Genomic DNA, 19,571 nt, shown 5'->3' with positions numbered 1-19,571 from the left:
CTTGGCTTCTTGGAAAAAAAACAGCCTATTGTAAATGAAATGAAGCATCAGAGTTGAGATAAAATTACAATTAAGCATCAGGTGGAGCACCACATAAGAACAGTATATGTGCAAGCATTCCAACTATTTAGACAATGCATAGTTGCCTGCCATAGCATTATTAGAAAGTCCACTCTAGACTCTATGAATAGGGGTGGCGGGTAGGATGGGCAGACTTTTTGGCTTTTGGAAATCACAGTGGAGATTGTAGAATAATTGCATAATGAAGAAGGCATAGCCGAAACATCTGTGCATTTGCCCCTTGTGCTTGTATTGGACAATTTAAACGAAATAAAAAGAAACTCTAATTAATTTGAGTGTAAGAACCCTGTTTTGCCATTTTGGACTTTGACTTTGGTTACATGCTGCCCAGCTCCCCCATGTCTTTTGGTTAAGGGAAATGTTTTTTTTTTTTTTTTTTTTTTTTTTTTTTTTAACTTTACTTCTAATGCTCATTCAACCGTCATTAACACGCAGTAAGCTGTCTTACTTTTAAACAGGCGTTTCTTTTCTGCGCAAAACTATCCACCAAATCATCAAAATCCAGGGCTCTGATCAGAGCAATAGATGCTGATGGCTAAAACGAAATTACTGTTTTCCCCTGCTCACCTTTGTCCAGATTTTTTCATTACAGATTTATGAAATCCTCGCCAGGATCACATCGGAACTATTTATTCTTAGTTGCGCTCATCGCTTTCGACCCGGACAGAAGTAGTGGTGCACAAGACAGTAGAACCACCGGATGGCAAGATAAACATTGAATGGCACGTATATGTGTATGTTTTTGTAGTATAAAATATTCACTGAATAGTTCAACTTCTGGATAGTTATTGTCTGACATTTGTTAAATAGTAACAAAAACATTTCTTCGACGAGTCTTGACGTTACGTTGCAGAATATTAGCGTTAGCCACCATTAGCTGAAGGATGTTCTTCCCTCTTTTAGCTTGTAACATCGTTAATGGTCATTGTTTTGTGTCAACTAACCCCAATGTTACCCTGATACACTCAGAGGTTGTGGCGCTAACATTAACACAACCACTGTAGCATTACGTAATGATAAGTAACGTTACTGATGCAACTAACTATTGTTATTGCAACTAATTATTTTCATCATCGATTAGTCTGCCGATTATTTCTCGATTAATCGATTGTTTTGTCTATAATATATAAGTAAATGGTGAAAAATGTCTATCAGTGTTTTTAAAGACCAAGGTTACGTCCTCTAACGTCTTCCTTTGTCCTGACCAGTAGTCCACAAACCAAAGACACTCAGTAGCCTATATTATCATAGAAGACTAAAGAAACCAGAAAATATTCATGTTTGAGAAGCTGGAATCACAGAATTTGTGATTATAGAAATTTCTCTCTTATGAAATGACCCAAAAAGATTAAAAAAGCAGCAAATCCTCTCATTTGAAAAGCTGACACCAAAGAATGTATAGTGAAACAATTAATCGATTATCAAAATAGTTGACAATTAATTTTCTGCCAATTGAATAATCAATCGTTGCAGCTCTAATAATAAGCTAAATAACTGATGAATGATCCTATTCTTCCATGGTCAGGAGAAGCTATTTAACGCGTTAGCAAACTGAAATTTTGCGCTGTTCTCACTTAAATACTCTGTTTTTGTTCTTTTCCTTCAGTGAGAGTTCGTTGGAGAGCCCTTTATTTCTTTCATCTTGAAATAAATCCACATTATATCAGTGAGTCATGCCTACCGTGGTGTTGATGGACGTGTCTCTGTCCATGACACGGCCAGTGTCACAGGATGGCACCGAGGAGTTTCAGAGGAAGAACCTGGCTGTCCATGGACTCAATATGTTGTTTGAACACATGGCCTCAAACTACCGCTTGGAGTTCACAGCACTTATGGCTTTCTCCTCCCTCTGGGAGCTCTTGGTACCTTTTACCAGAGATTATAATGCATTACAGGTAAAGTGTGCCTCATGCGAGAATCTGAAAAGTAAAAGCATGTCGTTTTCCTCTTCTGAGTCATTTCCTGAGTTTGACCTCAGAGAAGAAGAGTCTGACTTTAGAAGAGTGTGGACAACACTGAAGTTAGCTTCCAATTCGGGGTTAAGATAAAAGTTAAGGGGAACATAAATGATGACATTTAGCAGCTGATTCTCCGGTTTTTCACCATTTACACTTATTTAAGAGTGTTAGACATTGTAGCAAAAGTCTTAACGCTGTTTAAACCCACTTTCAGATTTGTGAAACCTTTATTTTGCTTATGAAAACTGATAAAAGGGTGATTCCACCAATATTTCTCCATCCAGACCACATCAGACCAGATCTAGATCAAAAACCACTATACTAAGACTTGTGAAATGTTAATACAAATAATCTAGTTCAGATTTGACAGGTATAAGTATAGTGGTTTTTGATCTGGATCTGATCTAAGCTGCGAATCAGAAGCTAACTTCAGCGTCATGAAGAGTCAGGGCTTATCTAATTAATACATTTTTCTGTGCAGGAGGCTCTGAGTAACCTAGAAGACTATGACAAGACCTGCGTTGAATCAGCTCTTAATGGAGTTAGTAACGTGGTACAGCAGGAGTGGGGCAGTGCCTGTCCCTGTCAGGTATTTGGTCCTTTATACAACATCATAACAACTCTACATTAATGATTAATTTAATAAAGCTGGTGTGCAGTCAAATGATTTTTCCATAGTGATTTTCAGCTGTCTGTGCACATTTGTTACACATGATTCTGTTTATGTACCTCCCTCTTATGTCCTACAGGTGGTGCTGATTACTGACGGGTCTCTTGGTATTGGAAAAGGTTCACTGCGTCATTCTCTCCAAACACTAAAGCAACGTGGAGATGATAAGAAGTTCCCTCTGCCTTTCCCTTTCCCGACCAAAATGTTCATCATGTGTGTAGCCAATGCAGAGGAGGTACTAAATCACACTCTTTTTTTTCTAGATGTTCAGCAGTTAATTTCTATTGAATGCGAACACAATCAGTGTAAAACCATAGTAGGAGGTAGCTGATCATAAACAGGTTTTTAGGTGGTGGCCTCTACTGGGCCTTTATATCTAAAATATTATCAAAGAAATTTTATGATGAGAGAGTAGTATTGTTGTTTCTATCTACAAATTTGAGCCAAAAGACTCAGAATTTAGAGATTAATAGAGATATATACTGTATAGCACATCCTGCTACAGTTCATTGAAAAAGTTACTGTGTTTATTGTAAATAAGAATATGTGTCCACATGTTTTTTTCATGGTGAAGTACTTAAAGTGTCTAAATTGTTGAAATAATAATTTTTCTTCTGTTACATTCGCAACCACACTTAAAAAAAAAAAAAAAAAAGAATGTATGAATCATGCACATGAATCCTCAAAGGAGCTCAAGTGCAGTGTTTTTTGTGTCGAGTGTCTTCAGAAGTTTCTCTTGCATCCATGTGAAATTGCATCCTTTTGCAGTTTTGCACTTGCACTAGACTCTCCAGCTGTAACACGTGCAATAACCTGTGTAATTGCAGTTACAGATGACTGGCACCATGGACAACTTGGAGGAGTTACTTCGACTCAGTGGAGGGGACGGACAAATCTTCACCATGGAGGGACCACTTTGCATGCAGAGTGTACAGGCCATGTTTGGGTATGACTGTTACTGGAGAAATAATCCAGGCAAAACTGGAAATTTTCCTGCTTTATATGTTTGTCAAGGCACCATTGGCCATTGTGCATCTTTGTATCTCTCCAGGAAGCTGATCGACCGGGCGTACTCTCCCTTCCATGCTGTCCTACACTGTGGGAACTTGTCCTCAGACGTTCAGGTGTTCCCTCGACCCGAGCCTGTCGTGGTGGATGAGGAGGTGGAGCCCATGCCTCTAACAGTCAACACAGGTACTTAGCTGGTTTCAAATTTCATCGTTGAGTTTAGACTTTTTTTTTTTTCAAACAAATATTCATTCTGTCATTGATGTTTCAGATTTGGAAATTGTGGGCTTCATTGAAATTGCTGATATCTCCAGTCCTCCTGTTATATCCAGACACTTGGTACTACCTATCGCTGTAAACAAAGGTTTGTGTTAAATATTTTTATTGTATTTAAAAAAAAAAAAATACTAAACATGCATAAACAAATCAACTGCACAGCATCCAGGGATCATTGCTTTTGGTTTAACTGATTTTCACTGAAACAACAGATTTCCGATCGGTGTTGATCAAAGTTATTCAGATATATAGTATTATCAATGTATTTTATTTGTACTTGATTTCAGAGGTGGATGAAGTTGGCACAGGAGCCACAGATGAGCTTGAGGAGGAAGCTTCTGCCAGTCAAATGGCAGGGAAAAGTCCAAATTTCTGCGTACTTCTACATGGCAGTCTGAAAGTTGAGGGCATGGTGGCATTGGTCCAGCTAGGGTGAGATGCAACACAGCTGTTTATATTTAACATATATGAATTCAGTGCGTATAATTGTTTAAACACCTGCAGAGCAAATAGTCGGTATATGTCATGAACAAATGCCCTTAACCTAGTTTGCGTTTTCCCAGGCCAGAGTGGTACGGCATGCTGTACTCCCAAGCAGACAGCAAGAAGAAATCGAATCTGATGATGTCTCTGTTTGAGCCTGGTCCGGACCCTCTGCCTTGGCTGGGCAAGATCTCACATTTGGGACCAATCTCAGGTAACCCCTCATCCCTCCACTGTGTCAGTGTTTTCTGCAGATGAATGTCAAACAAGCAAGTATCAAGTTTTCTACATATTCAGCAACCTTCTACACGGTCTGTATAAACTCTCTCTGCCTTATTCCTGAAGGCATGATTCAAAAATTTTCTGACATGTTGTGAAACTACACATTTTAATGTCACTTATGACACACTAACCCATGTACAAGTAAATGACTGTTTATTCCTGGAGAGCAAAGGCCTTTCGGCATGTGTACATAATCAAGCAGTTAATCATTTACACAGTTTTATTACATAGTGGGACGGCTTTGATCATGATACTGTAGATTAACTGGATTCACTCAAATGTTTTATGACTTTTCTTGTATTTCAGAGGCTGCTGAAAATCCCTATGGAGAGGATGACAGTAAAAGTCCTTTCCCCTTGCAGCCCCAGGTCAAACGAAGCTATGCCCAGAATGTCACTGTGTGGATTAAGGCCAGTGGACTACAGGTACAGTCCTGGTGGTTGTTATAAGATCACTGTATATGTAAAAGCAGTCTCAAGAGTGAAAATAATGAGTTTTAAGTGGATACCAGTTTAATAGCTTTTAATCCCGCACTAAGAACCTACCAAACTATCTTATTAGGGAATTCAAATGTTGCTGCAGTATAAAGGGTGGTTTCAGTTGGCAGGGGTCACTTTGACAAGGTGACTTTAAACTTTGTGTTCCCAAAGTTCACATGCAATGATACTGCACAGAAGCAAGTCTAGAAATGGGGGAGGGAGATACACTGTGTGCAGTGTTTACTGAAGCTATCTTTAAAATTAACTTGTGACTAATTGCTACTAAAAGTCTCTAGGGTGGAGTAAAAACCAAAGCAGCTTCTTGAATAAACCTTAAATTTCCCATGTGAAAGACAGTTTAATTTGCAGGAATTGGTCAAATTGCACCACAGTGCTCTGTAGTCTCTCCAGGGGTTAAATACACTAATAAACATGACTTCTTTACAGAGGAGCTTGGTTAATGCTTACTGAGACTGTGCGGGTAGTGAGATATTTACAACCTTAACCATACGTTTAGTTTAAAGTAAATCTTGATGGGGTGATAATGATCTGTTAAAGAAGGACAACCTTGTGTAAAAATATTTTTATGGTTATGGTTGTCATTTACTCAGTAACTTAAGTCATTTGTGCTGTCATTTTACAGACTGATGTGCAGAAGATCCTGAGGAATGCAAGGAAATTGCCCGATAAGACTCAAACCTTCTATAAGGTAAATTTATCTGAAAACAACTCAAGCTTGAAAATGCTGTTTAACTATCTGTCATAATTTTAATAACTAATGAATTTGAATCTGTCAGGAGCTGAACCGTCTTCGGAAGGCTGCCTTGGCTTTTGGTTTTTGGGAGCTCCTGAAAGGAGTGGCCGACCTGCTGGAGAGAGAGTGCACACTTCTGCCAGACTCGGCTCATCCTGATGCTGCTTTCCAGCTCTCCCATGCTGCACAGCAGCTCAAACTGGCTAGCACCGGAGACTCCCAGTACGCCGCTTTTGATCACAACATCGTTCCCATGCACACTGACTTCTCAAGCTGAGCCGTATCTGAGTTTGTCAAAACGGACTGTGTGGACCAATGGGGGACAGCACCTGGTGTATGCTGTTTAAACAACTCATCAAGGGGGCAGCTTCAAAAACCGACATGTGGAGTCAGACTGATAATTTACACTCCTCTTGTGACACTGCCTGAACATGGCAAAACGTACATAGTGAGGTGTATGGAAGACGTTGGCATGTACATATTTTTTTACATGTTTCTTTATAGAATCTTTTTCATAAATTGACCAGGTTTAGAGTTTGTTTTTATTCAGTATCAAATAACTGCCACGTGTACAGCAAACATGGGATATGACTGTTAATGTTGGCATTTCAGGTACCTGTCAAAATTATAGAAAACCAGAGTGAGGAAGGGACACAAATGAATTTATTCATAGCAGGTTATCACTGAGCATAAGGGACAAAAATGCTCTTTGTGTTTCAGCAGTCATCAGTATAATTTTCCCTGAGGTCTGTGGGACGGTTAAGAAATCTGGGATGATAACAAATACAGTATTTCTTCAGAATATTGTCTCTTTTTTCATTCACACAATTGAAAATGATACCAGCAGGGTTTTCTTAACAGTGCTTGTTGCAATCCATTCAATAGAAAATATCAGTTATGTTACTGTAGCTTAAAAAAACTCAATCAAGATCGAAAAGGACAAAGAAAAACTATTCTATGGCTTAATACAACTCATTACTAATCAACAAAATACAGGATGACATGAAACCATTAAGTTGGACCATCAGTGCAGTGATGAAATCTTGCATCATCTATGAGATGTTCTTGTTAACCATAAAGGAAATTATTTTATTGAGAGCAAATAGGCAGTGGAAAAGAAAATAATTTCTTAAAAGTAAGAACTGTTTGAGTGGAGCATGGTTGATGAGGACCATTTCAAAAATGTTTCTCCAGAAATAGGCAGGCAGCAGAGGTGTTTGAGGAGTGCTGTTGTTGGTGCTGAATCTCAATTTGCTTTCCTCTTCTTGGTACGGAAACGCCTCTTCCTTTGCTTGTATAGATGACGAAAGTTGATAAAAAGGCCTGAAGAGGGTCAGAAAACCCCCCCCCCAAAATTAAATGACAGAAAACATAAAAATTAAGATGTTAAGTTCTCAGAGATTTATATGATAAATAAACGTTTTATCAGGAGACTTACCCAGAAACATGAGAACAAGATACATGCACAGGACGTAAGAGAAGCTGATAGAGGTGCCGATGGCTTTTGGCAGAGGAATGCTGAAGGTTTTGGTCTCTTCAAAGATGGGAATGGATTGTATCACAGCAACAGCTACATGGGGTTGGGAAATGAGATGATCTTTAGTACTTGTATGTCAAATATTAGAATTTCAGAGAAGTAAACACAAGCTCACCTTCTGCTAAAACACCTAACGGGTACAGTGGTATCCAGATTGTGTATCGCAGCCACGTCAGGGTTTTCCACTCTGTATTGAAACAGCCCAGCATGTAAAATGGATACCTGAAATTGGAGCATCATGTTATGAAACACACACAGAAAAATAACAATGTAGCCTTAATGACCTGCGGTGAGGACGACTCTAATAAAAAAAAAAAAAAAAAGTGCTGCACAAATCAGCTGCTTATCCTCGAACTTTCCTCTATTAGGAAGAGTCTTTTAGGTTGAGTGTGCCCTCTGAGCGTCAGTGTACTACTGGATCTGCATCTTCTTCAGCACTGCTGAACATACTGTAACTGTTCTACCATTTGTTGCTAAAATGATTTTAAGACTTAAGAGATTCAGAGTGAGCCAAATCAAACTAAACATGCAATAATGTCATATATATTTACAATACTGTTTAAACTTCTAAACCTTAGTGACAACAACATTGAGTAAAAAACTCCACAATGCAGAAGAAGTTTGTTCATTTAGAAAACTGGTGTGAGTTAAAGAACATTCCCATGTGTCTTTACATTCACCATGACTCTTGACTGTGAGCAATGGCACACCAGTGACATGCCTACCTAAAGATCTCGATGGTGCTCCATAGATAGAAGACAAAGAACACAACAGGCCTGTTATGCATTTCCTCCAAGCTACCGAAAATGATGAAGAGGATAAAATTCCTTCCAACCACCTGGTCAAAGAACAAACAGAGGCTCTTAGTAATAAGTTGGGACCTACACTTAAAATGTATCGTTACTGCATCTGTGACATTTTTAACTATGCAATTAAGTCGTCACTGCACATCATTCAGACTGACAAACGAGCATCTCGTACCTGTATAAGAGTTGGAACAACACCTGTTCTGACTACACCAAAAGCAGCATTGAGGACCTCTACTGCTGCCAGGATCTGGCAGAAGAACATCACATCCGATATGGTGTGAAATGTGTCGTACATGGAATCTGAAATTAGAGTTTTTAAGTGTTTTACATTATAGATCTTATTAGATTTTTGTGAAGTGATTCATCAAGGAAGGAAAAACAAAGAGAAACTTAAAGCAGTATTACACAAATCCTCACCTTGGCCAAAGATAAAGAGCCGTACAGTCATGTTGACAAAGATCCACGAAAAGCCAAGGAACTGTACCAGGTTATATATGAATAAACATCCTGTTTTCAGGCTGACAAACTCTGAAGCAAAAAAAAAGAAAAAAACATTAAGGAAGCTGATGCACATAACTTCCTAGAACAAAGATATGACAAATCTACTTGTAGCAGAAGACTTTAAGACTGTAGTGAAGCAGCTATGAGCCAATACAGTCATGAGTTTCAATTTGTAGATTACAAATATTTGGATTTGCAATCCACAATGAAACCACTTGCTGAAAGATGTTTTCATTTTGTCTATATTTATACTCACGATCCTCCTCATGCCTTGAAGCCTTCAGTCTGTTCCTTTTCTCCTCCTTTTCAAAGTTAAAAAAGAAGAAAATATATGTACAAGTGTTCTGCTCCTTTGGTATCAATGTAACAGTTTTAATTCTGACATTTGGGTGAGTGTGGAGTTGATATTTTACATTCTTTTTTCTATGAGTAAGTAATATAACACAGAAGGTGAACTGTCCTACAGTAACTTTAATCTCACCTTTTCCCGGATCTCCATCTCAGCGTCTGACTCGTCCAGCCAGCGGTCAAAGTCAGGTGAGAGGAAGACTGGTTTGCGCTCCTGTTTGGTCAGTCTTTCCCACCAGCCACGCTGTTCTTTCCGCACTGTAATATTAACCTGTCGTTGTGTGGACTTGTGGCTCACCTGGGCACATAGATTCATTTGATCAGCATAATCAGTTGAAGTAAAAGGCAATAAGAAAGAAACAGTAGATGTCAAAAATCTGAATGGATTCATACCTCTGGCTTTACTGGTAAAACAAACTCCAGGCTGAACTCATATTCATTTTGTCCTTTTGCGCCATGGCCCTGGGCTGCACACAAAATACAGTATAAAATGTGACAAGTTATTAAAAATATTGGTTTGATAGCTGAATAAGCATCAGCACATGTACCACAGAAATGTATATCACCTCTAAACTGAAGGACGTTTTCATGTACACGGACATCGATGTTCTGCAAAGAGAAACAGAGAAGTAGATGACGATCTCATTTCCTCCTTGACACTGTCAATTCAAGCATCATGTTACATCCTGTACTGTTGAGCAGAGACAATAATTCAAAGTTTGAAAAAAAACAACACCACCCTGATATATGTGACTTGCACAGCAATTAACTTCAGGTACAATCCAACAACAACAGTGCAATTTCATTACCAACCAGAGTAATCTTCTCAGGGAAAAGAGCCTTTTCACACATTCTCCACACTGAGTAAGCTCTTTTTCGTGTGACTGTATAGCCTACTATGTAATAAACTGTATACACAGTACAATAAAACCACACTACATGACTGTAATGCCTAGATTTGGACAGGACAAGAGTAAACCAAAGTGTGATGATCCTCCCTCCAGGCTGGAGTTTGGGGCAAAGTGACATCTTTGGATGAAGAAACAACTGTCTCCCACCTGTACGAACCTCACATGTGGGGTGAGATGATCACCTTCCACTCCGCCCCTGCACCAAGTACCACCAAGGGGTATTTTTAGGGATTAATAACTTGTGTGACCGGCTGTACACACATTTACTTACAACTACGATACTCCTCATTAATTCAGTGGATATCTGAGCAGGTTTTGTGGGTTCGAACCAGGGCTGAGCAATATGGACAAAATCAAATATCACAATATTTTTGACCAAGTACCTCAATATCGATATTGTGACAATATTGTAGGGATGACTACTGGTGCTTTCACAAAATATTTACACAAAGAGATTTTTGATAAATAATCATCAGTAATGTGGATATAATGACTAGGTGGGTAAAGGCAAATAAAAGAACAGCTCTAACAGTCTGCTAAGTACAGAAAATTACATCAGTTTACTGTAATGGAGCCTTTAAAACAAGGAAAGGACAACACTTATACCATATCATGATTTCCAAAATCTAAGACGATATCTAGTCTCATATCAAGATATCGATATAATATCTTGCCCAGCCCTAGTTCAAACCACACACTGTATATGTATGCCTTTATATACAGTCTATGACTCAAACCTGATGGATAATGGCAAGCCTTAGCAGAGGGCTTTGTAAAGATCAACTATCACCTCAAATGATCTCTCCATTTAGCATCCAATATGCAAACAGTGCCACTAACCAACAAAAACATTTTGCCTTCATTTGCATGATTCAATATGCAGCCTTAGAGGCATCAAATGCTAAAGCCGGTCAGAAAGTGCTTTCCTGCAGCTATTTCCTGATGCAAAGTGAGTGGGGGCAGTCTGTGTTTCTACCAGAAGATCCTGTCCCGCTAGCTCACCTGAGCGTCTGTCAGCTCCACTCGCAGGTAAATATCCTCATGGCGTTGAGCCCAGTAAACGAGCGGTGTCAGTGTCATTGTTGCGTTTTTATAGAGCTTTGTTTTAACCAAATATCGTGCTGAACGGACAATGACTAAAGCCTCCGTGTTGCATGCTAGCTGACCTGGAAAGCTTCTGCAAATAGCCAGAATATTCTGCGAACGTGCGCGCTCTACATCTGTCAGCGTGGTCGGCTTGACAACGTGCGCGTGCAGGAGACACAGTCCTCTCTCTTTCTGATTGGCTGTTGGGGACTATTGACGGAAGTAGAAGCAGTTGGGTCAACAGGAGCGTAGCAGCCAGTTCGTCGGCGTCTTTTTGGCGATAAGCTGCTATGCAGACAGACGAGCTTGTTTCTTGTGTGAAAAGTGATTTGTTGAGATCTTGCGACACTTTTCGCGTTCTTGTTGGCGTCACGGGAAGTGTGGCAGCCTTGAAACTGCCTCTTTTGGTCACCCAGCTTCTTCAGCTCCCTGGGGTGAGCTGCTTTCTTCTGTTTATTTTTCTATTCAGAGTGTTCACTCAACTAAAGTTTATTTTGTCTCTCTCTCTGTAACCTATAGTTCAAGTATATTCCCATGCAGTTTAGTCACGTCATTACTACCGCACAACACCCGTGAGAGCGCGCATGAGCTCACGTTTACCGCAAGATGGAGATGTTGCAGCTGTTAGGCAGCAGTAGGCTATAAAAAACCACAGCAGCAACTACACAGAAGTAACATCTTATTACTGTCCCTTTATTAACACCACTACTGCTACTACTACAACTTATAGTAATGTTATCTTGCTTTCAAATATAGTCGTTTTATTTGGAGTTGAAGTACAGTCTCTATATACAGTCTATTAAACTGGCAGTGGCTCCATTAGGGTCTCTAGAGCAGACCACAATGTATAAAAACTACATATAAGTGGAAACTCTTTAGTAGGGTGTTAGTTGTAAACTAAAGGGAAGTGAAATTGTAAGTGAAAATAGAGACCCAGTATTACTCAAAAGTGTCTGGATTATTGATTAAATGTTTTCAGACACATAAAATAAAGACAGCGTATGGACTATTATTGTACTAAACAGGAAGAAACAGCTGTGTTTCATTTGCATAGTGATGCAAATATATTCTTTTATACAAATAAATGCTGGATTGTGTTTTTAATGGTTAACAACTTACCCTGTATACAGAAATATTTGTTCTGACTGACATGTCAGACTAAAAATATATGTTCCATCTGAGGTAACATTATGCATGAACATCAAAACTGGATTTATAATGAAGTCCCAGAGTACTCTGCAGCTACATGTAGATTAAGACAGTGCTCCAAGGAGCAGGGGAATAAAATGTCATTATGTCAACAAAATGGCTGTTATCATGTTGTAATCAGTAATGGCACGGGTGGTGATAATGTCAGATAGACCATTTACCATTTTGAGACCATTGGTAGGAACTGTTCACATTTAAATTGATGAAATGAAAAGTTGGATACAGCAAACATCATTCACGGCTCTAACCAGTTTGTTGGCTTAACTATGTTCTATGTTCTGTGTAACTATGCTTCATATTTACAACGATAACTCAGGCTGAGAGAGAGTGGCAGTTTTTCTAACCGCAGTTTTGGAGTTAAGAAACTCTGGTAATTAGTTACTGTAAAGTAATGATATATATACAGTATATGTATAATGATGTTAATATATCCAAGTGGTCATGGATTTGGTGATAAAGATGTTTCTAGAAAAAAATACTATTGGATACAGGCCACATTGTGCCAAACCAATGAGAACTGTGTTACAGAGAGTAACAAAAAAACAAAAAATATTTTTTTGAGAGTTGCTAAAATTTACTCAAGAGTAAAACATAAAATGAACTCAAAGATCAAAAGGGTCAAACCAATACGAGCATGAGAAAGTTAAGACTCTTGTGACAAGTCGCTTTGCATTTCTAGGTGTCTCTTCTTAGTTTTTAGTTTTTCTAAATTTTATTTTATACTTTAGGTGGATGTAAGAGTGGTTACAACGGAGCATGCCAAGCACTTCTATGATCCTGCAGAAGTTTCAGTAAAAATCTACAGTGACAAGGATGAATGGGAGGTAACAATGAGCTTGTCAAATGTCCTTGTAAGCTGTTATTAATTGTCTGTCTAAAGTAGAGTTTCTCAAACTTGGGGCCACTGATATGCTAGTGTAGGATGTTTCTACAAATTATATTTTAGTGTTTTGTATATTTTAATAAATAATTAAATGAAGTATATCATCATTTTTATACAACCCATTTGAATCTCCCTTCATGCTCTTGAAAAAAGAATACAAAAGAATCCTGTACTTAAAATCATATTGAGTGAATTTAAGTATGGCATGTGTTGTCAAGTGTTGTCATTATACAGCTTTCCAATTACTGAGGTCATGAGGATTTTAAGACCCAAAAACATGGTCAAGGGCCAGAAAAGATTGAGAAACCCTGGTCTAAAGTATCATGCATTCCAGGAAGGAACTGAGTGTCTCATTGGTTGGATGCCTAATGGTGTGTTTCTGTTCTAGATGTGGACTCAGAGATCTGATCCTGTGCTCCACATTGACCTCAGGCGCTGGGCAGACCTACTTGTCATTGCCCCCTTAGATGCCAACACGCTTGGAAAGATTGCTAACGGCCTTTGTGACAATCTGCTGGTGAGAACAAAAGTGTATTAACTGATTACCTGCAAAATGTTACGGCACACACATTAATGATTTCTTACATTAATTCTGTGAGATTAATTCCAAGTTAATTAGTGTTTGTCATTGACAGACATGTGTGGTAAGAGCCTGGGATATGAGTCGCCCTCTCCTCTTCTGTCCTGCAATGAATACAGCTATGTGGCAGCATCCCATTACAGCCCAGCAGGTGTCCAAACTGAAAGAGTTTGGATATGTGGAAATCCCCTGCATCGCTAAGAAGCTAGTGTGTGGAGATGAAGGTGTGTATGATTATCAGAAAAACTAAAAATTCACTGATACCCGTAAACTGCCACTAAATCAGCTTTATTGCTGTTTCCGCATCTTTTATCATTTTGATTTCACACAGAAAGTCCAATTAATTTTGCATTTATTTCATGTGAACATATTAAAATGAATCTGCACAGTGCAACAAAGGGTGTAATCAACTTGTGTAACATTTCAATAAAAACAGAATTATGCAGGGTGGGATATTGTAAGGATACAATTGACCCTTATGTTGGAATGCTAATAAATATCTACGAAGCATCAACGTTCACCTTTTGAAATCTAAGAATGCAGGGCTCTGTTGGTTTGACCATAACAAAGTAGAAAACATTTGAAAATATTAAAAGTAAAAGATGCCTGTTGGAAGTTTCGGCAGTAAATTATTCCATTACATAACTTCTAGCAGTGTTATAAACTTTTAAATTTATGTTTTACCGCACCTTTAACATTATTGAATGCTTAAACATGCAGGTCAATTAAAAGCACTCTTACCTGAATTGAAACAGAAGTCGTTGGATGAACTAAATACAATGACATAAGACAAAGCAGAACGCAGAAAACCATTGGTTATGAAGTTGAAGGCCCTAAAGACCAATGCAGCCTCAGAGTGAATAAGAGGAACATAGCAAAGAGGAACCACAAAGTGTTCCAATAAAGACATGAACTCCTTAACCACAGAGATTGGTGAAACAAAACAGCAAATTCAAGCTTTACTCTCCTGTAATAACAAAGAGCATTTCCTGAGCAGATGGCACAAGCTTCAGAACGAACTTCACCGTTGTGCAGGAGAATGCATGAACCTAAGGAAAGAGCAACAGCCGGCAGTGTGGGAGGTCATATCGACCTGATCAGTACACTCTGAAAAAGTCTTGTAAAACATAACAAGGTTTTTATCTTCAAATAATGTTTGACATAGTAGGCCACTTACCATAGGCACACGTCTTGTCAGCTCCTTTCCTAGGACCCTATACTTTGACAGACCAGAAGAGGGGCAAGGTCTTGATGAAAGGGGTATAAGTCTCCCAGCACCATGGACACGAGACAGTAGATATTGTACTTAACACCGTGGGCCCCACAGACAGTGATGGCCTTAAGGTTAGAGAAGCGGGCTTATGACTGGAAGTTTGTGAGCAGAATAAATCTGGGTGGGGAAAGTGCCTGTTCCTCATTACCACCACTGATGTGCCCTTAACCCCAACTTCTCCAATGCAGCTGCACTGTGGCCAGTAGCTCAGACTGTGATTGTACCAGGCAGCTCCCACATGTGAATGTGTGTAACTGTGCACTGTATCAGGGCGTTCCTAAAAACTGGCTCTCAGTGAATCTTCCCTGAATAAATGAAAGTTAAGAAAAAGATGATGGATCTGAACAAACCATCCTCCTGTCAAATTAGAATGACAGTGGACATTAGAAAACCTGCTACTGAGAACTATTAGACAAGATATTCTGTGACTGTGTGAAAGGAAGGATGTGTGATGATGTATCGTTCAAAGGAAGAGCTGGCGAAATTCTTATTTTGAAGACGTTTATTAGACGATGGCCATCGGGTCCATTCCATGTACAAAGATGGTCTGGGCACCGTACCACTGTCGATGCATAACTTATATAGGGTTACACATCTGTATCTTATCACATGAATAACATAGGTTCTCCATGGGCATTAATTCAATTAGGAGCCATCCATCAAGTGATTGACAGCTACCTCACAACATATTATGTATCATAACATACCACATCTGGAACAGCTCCAATCTTGACCATAGACCCATTGTTTGTATCTAAAAGCCCCCCCAGAAGGGCTATATCATATTACATAAGGTGACATGCAGACTATGAAATATTTCTGTCACATGTCCAACACCCAAAATCAGTAACGTACATAGGGTCAGATAAAAATCATACTAACACTGTGCGTGCAGCCACTGTATCATTTCATATTTCATCTGCAGTATGGTCCAGTGTATTTCTGATCATCGATGCATTCACATCAAGACATTTGTATGCTGTGGCCTCCTTGTGTCCTTTACTTACTTCTGTTCTCAACAAATTCAAAGGAGGTTGGCCTAAGGGCAGGTTGGGAAACATTTTTTTTCTGATGAAATCCATTACTAGGATAGGATTGTGTCATTGAGCACTCAGAGTACTAACAGGGTTTAAACAACTCAGTCAAGTAATAAACAGTATGCAAAAACTTACAGCAGGAGACAAATTGCTGTCAAGACTATTGCTTTGGGGAGAATGTTTCTGTGCAAGTGGTTCTTCAAAGATATCAACAAGTTCAGTAAAATGGTAAAATGCACTCTGCATGCTAATGATTCAGACTTTCATTGAATCGGTTGTATTTTCTAGGGACCTTTGTGCATTAAGCTGGAGCCTTTATTATACAAATTATTGTAAATGTGGAAAGTGCTGAGGAAGAAATGCATTCTTATGAAGAAAATCATACAGAAAGGCTTGCACACAACGATTTAACAATACTCCACCAACAAAAGTGTTAAAAGCTTTACAAATTAATAGAGCTGTGTCCCCCAGATGTACTGGTGGGCATCTAAAAAAGACACTTTGTGTGTATAGAGAATGTGCACAATGGGTCTCATGAGAAGTGTGTATGAGTTTTCTTAGTGTCATTAATGCAAAGCCACTGACTGATAATTTATTACTCCCTTCAGAAGGTGTGAGTTTGTGTAACCAGTAATTGTTTACTCTTGTTTGCAGGTAAAGGAGCCATGGCAGAGGTATCAACTATCGTCAGTGTTGTCCAACTGTACCTTAAGAAACCGGATGAGTCATCTGAGAAAACATGAACACTGCATCAACTGGCGCCGTAGATCAATAAAAAAATAAAAAATATGACGACTGTGTATGCCTTGCCTTAAAACACCCATGGTAAATTGACGTGGGCACTTCCACTCTACCTGATTGGACCTCTTCTTGGGATTGCATAGGCATTTATAGACTATCGAATGACATCCCCCTCACTCTCCTGTTAGTTTTGTTGCAGTTGTTAGGGCAGGACAACACACACCTATACACCCTTTTTATTATTAGCACATGGACTTTAGTGACGTCATGTAATTCCTGGCATAGCTTGACCGGACTGCAACCTCTGCAGCCAAAATAACTAAAAACACCTGTGTGGGGGTGCGAGACCTTAATTTTCAGCTGTTACCAGCAGCTATTAGAGATAAAAATTGAAACAGTCTGGTGCTGGTTTTTATATTTGCCAGATATTCATCATAATGGCATGATTGATGGCTTGTTGGAGAGAGCATGCCAATCAGCTGATGTTGTTTAAGTCCCTCCCCTTTTATACAATGACAGTATTGCTCCCGAAATAACGCTGACATGTGTGATAGAATATTTCTGTTGTATACAAAGCAGCATTCCATTAGGGACATGTCATCACGCTAAAGCGGATAAGCCGAAGTTGACAGTTTTCTGCCTCTACTTAGCGTTTTCAAATTGTTCTCTAAACGTCTGTCATCCACGTTGAAATGCATGTGTGTAATAGTCTGTCATCCCACATCGGAAATGCTTACTGAACATATCTTCCTCCTCTTTTGCTTTAAAGGTGTTTGGCAGAGAAACGGTGTATTGCTGCCAACATCTTGGAGAGATTGAGGTTTAATGGATGGACAGTGTGACAAACCATGATGTGCTCAACTTGGCTTTCTATGGGAAGCCTGGTTCCTCTGAATTCCTCAGTGATAGTTTATTTTGTGTTTAATATAGCTGTACAAACAATAAGGTTGTGGTCATATGAATAACAATATGTCATGTATTATGTAGCTTCTTTTGTCAAATTACTGCACAAGTATAAAAGAGTAACTTGATTGAGGGTCAAATATTCTACCCAGAATTGGGTACACTGCTTTCAGCCATCTTTGTGAATGGTTAATTTTTCCTGATTTTGTTTCTCAGTAGTAAAATGGCTCATTATATAAAGAGTGCTGTTTTGTTTTTTATTAACAGATGTTGTTTCATCAGCAAGAACTAACTCAATTTGGGGAACTTCACACATTCTGTAATTGTAAAAGCTAAGAAAAAACAAGTGCTTATAGTGCTTAAAACTCAAACAGAGTGCTTATGCAGTAAAAAGACATTGAATGCATGTGCTTATAAAGTCACCTATTTTAGTGTGAACAACAATCTTCTTATTTGAGTCCGTAGAAGCTGTCAGGGTGCCTGTGGGGTTAATTATGTGAGACAAAGCAGCGGAAACTCTTTTCCCACAAGGCACTTTGACAGACTGGCTTTACTGCAGAGACACATAACATAAAACTGTCAGCTGAGGTATGGATGTCTCAGATTCAGTGACCATTAGGTGTCTTATTTCAGTAAACACATTCTTATTTTGTTTGTGCAGGCAAAATCATGCTTTTTTTTTTTTGAAAAACATTTTAAATGTGTAAAAATGGCTGAAATGTTTTTAAAAAGGTTCAACAGAGAGTTAAATGTATTTCACCAAGTGCTTTTTACTGTGACTCTAAGTACCAAAGGTCAAAAGTGATGAAATCCATGGTTCACATTAGTGTTAGACATGTTTATCTTTGTGAAAACCCTCCATCTCCTAACAAAGTGAAAGGTACTAGTCTGGATTGTGTCTTTTACGCCGTCAAGAGAAGACAAACGAGAGAATGTCAAACCAAACCAGACACACATTTGTTTATGTTAGTGAGGAGGAGCAGACAGTAAAACTGTCATACTTGTAATAAACTGAAAGGAACCGAACCTTGTAGGTGGCAGTGTTGGTGGCATGTCTCCTCTGCAGTGTTATTACTGTATGTCAGACAAGTAGTAATCCACAAAAAACCACAGCACTTTAGGCTATGTGCCTCATTAAAGGTTAAGATACTAAAATATTGTCATTTTGAGACAAGTTGACAATAATATAATAAGTTTGTAATATACTTACAAACTTAATTTTAAAAATAAATCTTTCAAGACTTGCAGATACATCTAAGCCAGTACTGTTGGTATAAAGTTTTGAATTTAAATTCTTTCATACAGTTATAAAGTTTTATTGTTTTACAGTGCTCATGTAAATTTGTCTTCCTGATCACATGTATCATTAGTGAATGATTCATTTTATTTCCTTGTCATCAGACTGTAAACATGTTCTCAATTTCAAAACATTCATTTTTCTCTTCCTTGTATTTCATCAAAAACTACAGAGGAAGATCGCAGTTTTTATCATCAACATGTAGACACGTGTTGCTTATTTTTTTCTCTCTATTCAGTCCAAGTAGTCATATTTTATCTTTGCTTATCTTACTCCCACCATATAAAATAATGAGGGCGGGGGGGAAATTTGGTTTGCAAATAGCCGGAGGCATTGTTACTGTTGAGCTGTCGAGGTTGCAGCACATGGAGCCGTGTGAGTGGCTCTCCAAACCAAAAGCATCCTTCCCCGAGCCATAACTTGTCCTGCTGCTATTGGCTGCTGTGTGATTCTGTTAATGAGGCC

At 38.8% G+C, this 19,571-nt stretch overlaps 3 protein-coding genes across 5 annotated transcripts; 2 read left to right on the top strand and 1 right to left on the bottom strand.

The window, feature by feature from the left end:
- Positions 1–700: 700 nt before the first annotated feature.
- Positions 701–6,793, top strand: ints14 (integrator complex subunit 14). Of its 2 annotated transcripts, XM_044357812.1 has the most exons (12): positions 701–803; positions 1,688–1,976; positions 2,521–2,628; positions 2,789–2,944; positions 3,537–3,655; positions 3,761–3,903; positions 3,989–4,081; positions 4,281–4,425; positions 4,557–4,690; positions 5,065–5,183; positions 5,881–5,946; positions 6,035–6,793. In XM_044357812.1, exons 2-12 carry the CDS (start codon positions 1,755–1,757, stop codon positions 6,266–6,268), a joined length of 1,539 nt encoding a protein of 512 aa, XP_044213747.1. In that variant the 5' UTR covers positions 701–803; positions 1,688–1,754; the 3' UTR covers positions 6,269–6,793. The 2 variants fall into 2 exon arrangements, with proteins under 2 accessions (XP_044213747.1, XP_044213748.1); XM_044357813.1 differs by lacking the exon at positions 1,688–1,976 and having other exon boundaries at positions 730–803.
- On the bottom strand, positions 6,633–11,324 carry hacd3 (3-hydroxyacyl-CoA dehydratase 3). Its single transcript, XM_044357814.1, has 11 exons — positions 11,100–11,324; positions 9,753–9,795; positions 9,580–9,653; positions 9,320–9,484; positions 9,095–9,140; positions 8,755–8,865; positions 8,510–8,637; positions 8,254–8,366; positions 7,644–7,750; positions 7,430–7,561; positions 6,633–7,314 (listed from the first exon to the last, which is right to left on the bottom strand). The coding sequence occupies exons 1-11, from the start codon at positions 11,175–11,177 to the stop codon at positions 7,238–7,240; spliced, it is 1,074 nt and encodes a 357-aa protein (XP_044213749.1). The 5' UTR covers positions 11,178–11,324; the 3' UTR covers positions 6,633–7,237.
- ppcdc (phosphopantothenoylcysteine decarboxylase) lies at positions 11,025–16,954 on the top strand. Of its 2 annotated transcripts, none has more exons than XM_044357816.1 (5): positions 11,025–11,126; positions 13,121–13,216; positions 13,664–13,792; positions 13,911–14,079; positions 16,820–16,954. In XM_044357816.1, exons 1-5 carry the CDS (start codon positions 11,040–11,042, stop codon positions 16,906–16,908), a joined length of 570 nt encoding a protein of 189 aa, XP_044213751.1. In that variant the 5' UTR covers positions 11,025–11,039; the 3' UTR covers positions 16,909–16,954. The 2 variants fall into 2 exon arrangements, with proteins under 2 accessions (XP_044213751.1, XP_044213752.1); XM_044357817.1 differs by lacking the exon at positions 11,025–11,126 and adding an exon at positions 11,376–11,617.
- Positions 16,955–19,571: the final 2,617 nt, after the last annotated feature.

The sequence above is a fragment of the Thunnus albacares genome, chromosome 7 (assembly GCF_914725855.1).
Source record: "Thunnus albacares chromosome 7, fThuAlb1.1, whole genome shotgun sequence".
Lineage (NCBI taxonomy): Eukaryota > Metazoa > Chordata > Actinopteri > Scombriformes > Scombridae > Thunnus > Thunnus albacares.
Note: the sequence above shows the minus strand (reverse complement) of the source record. Positions and strands in the feature narration are given on the sequence as shown.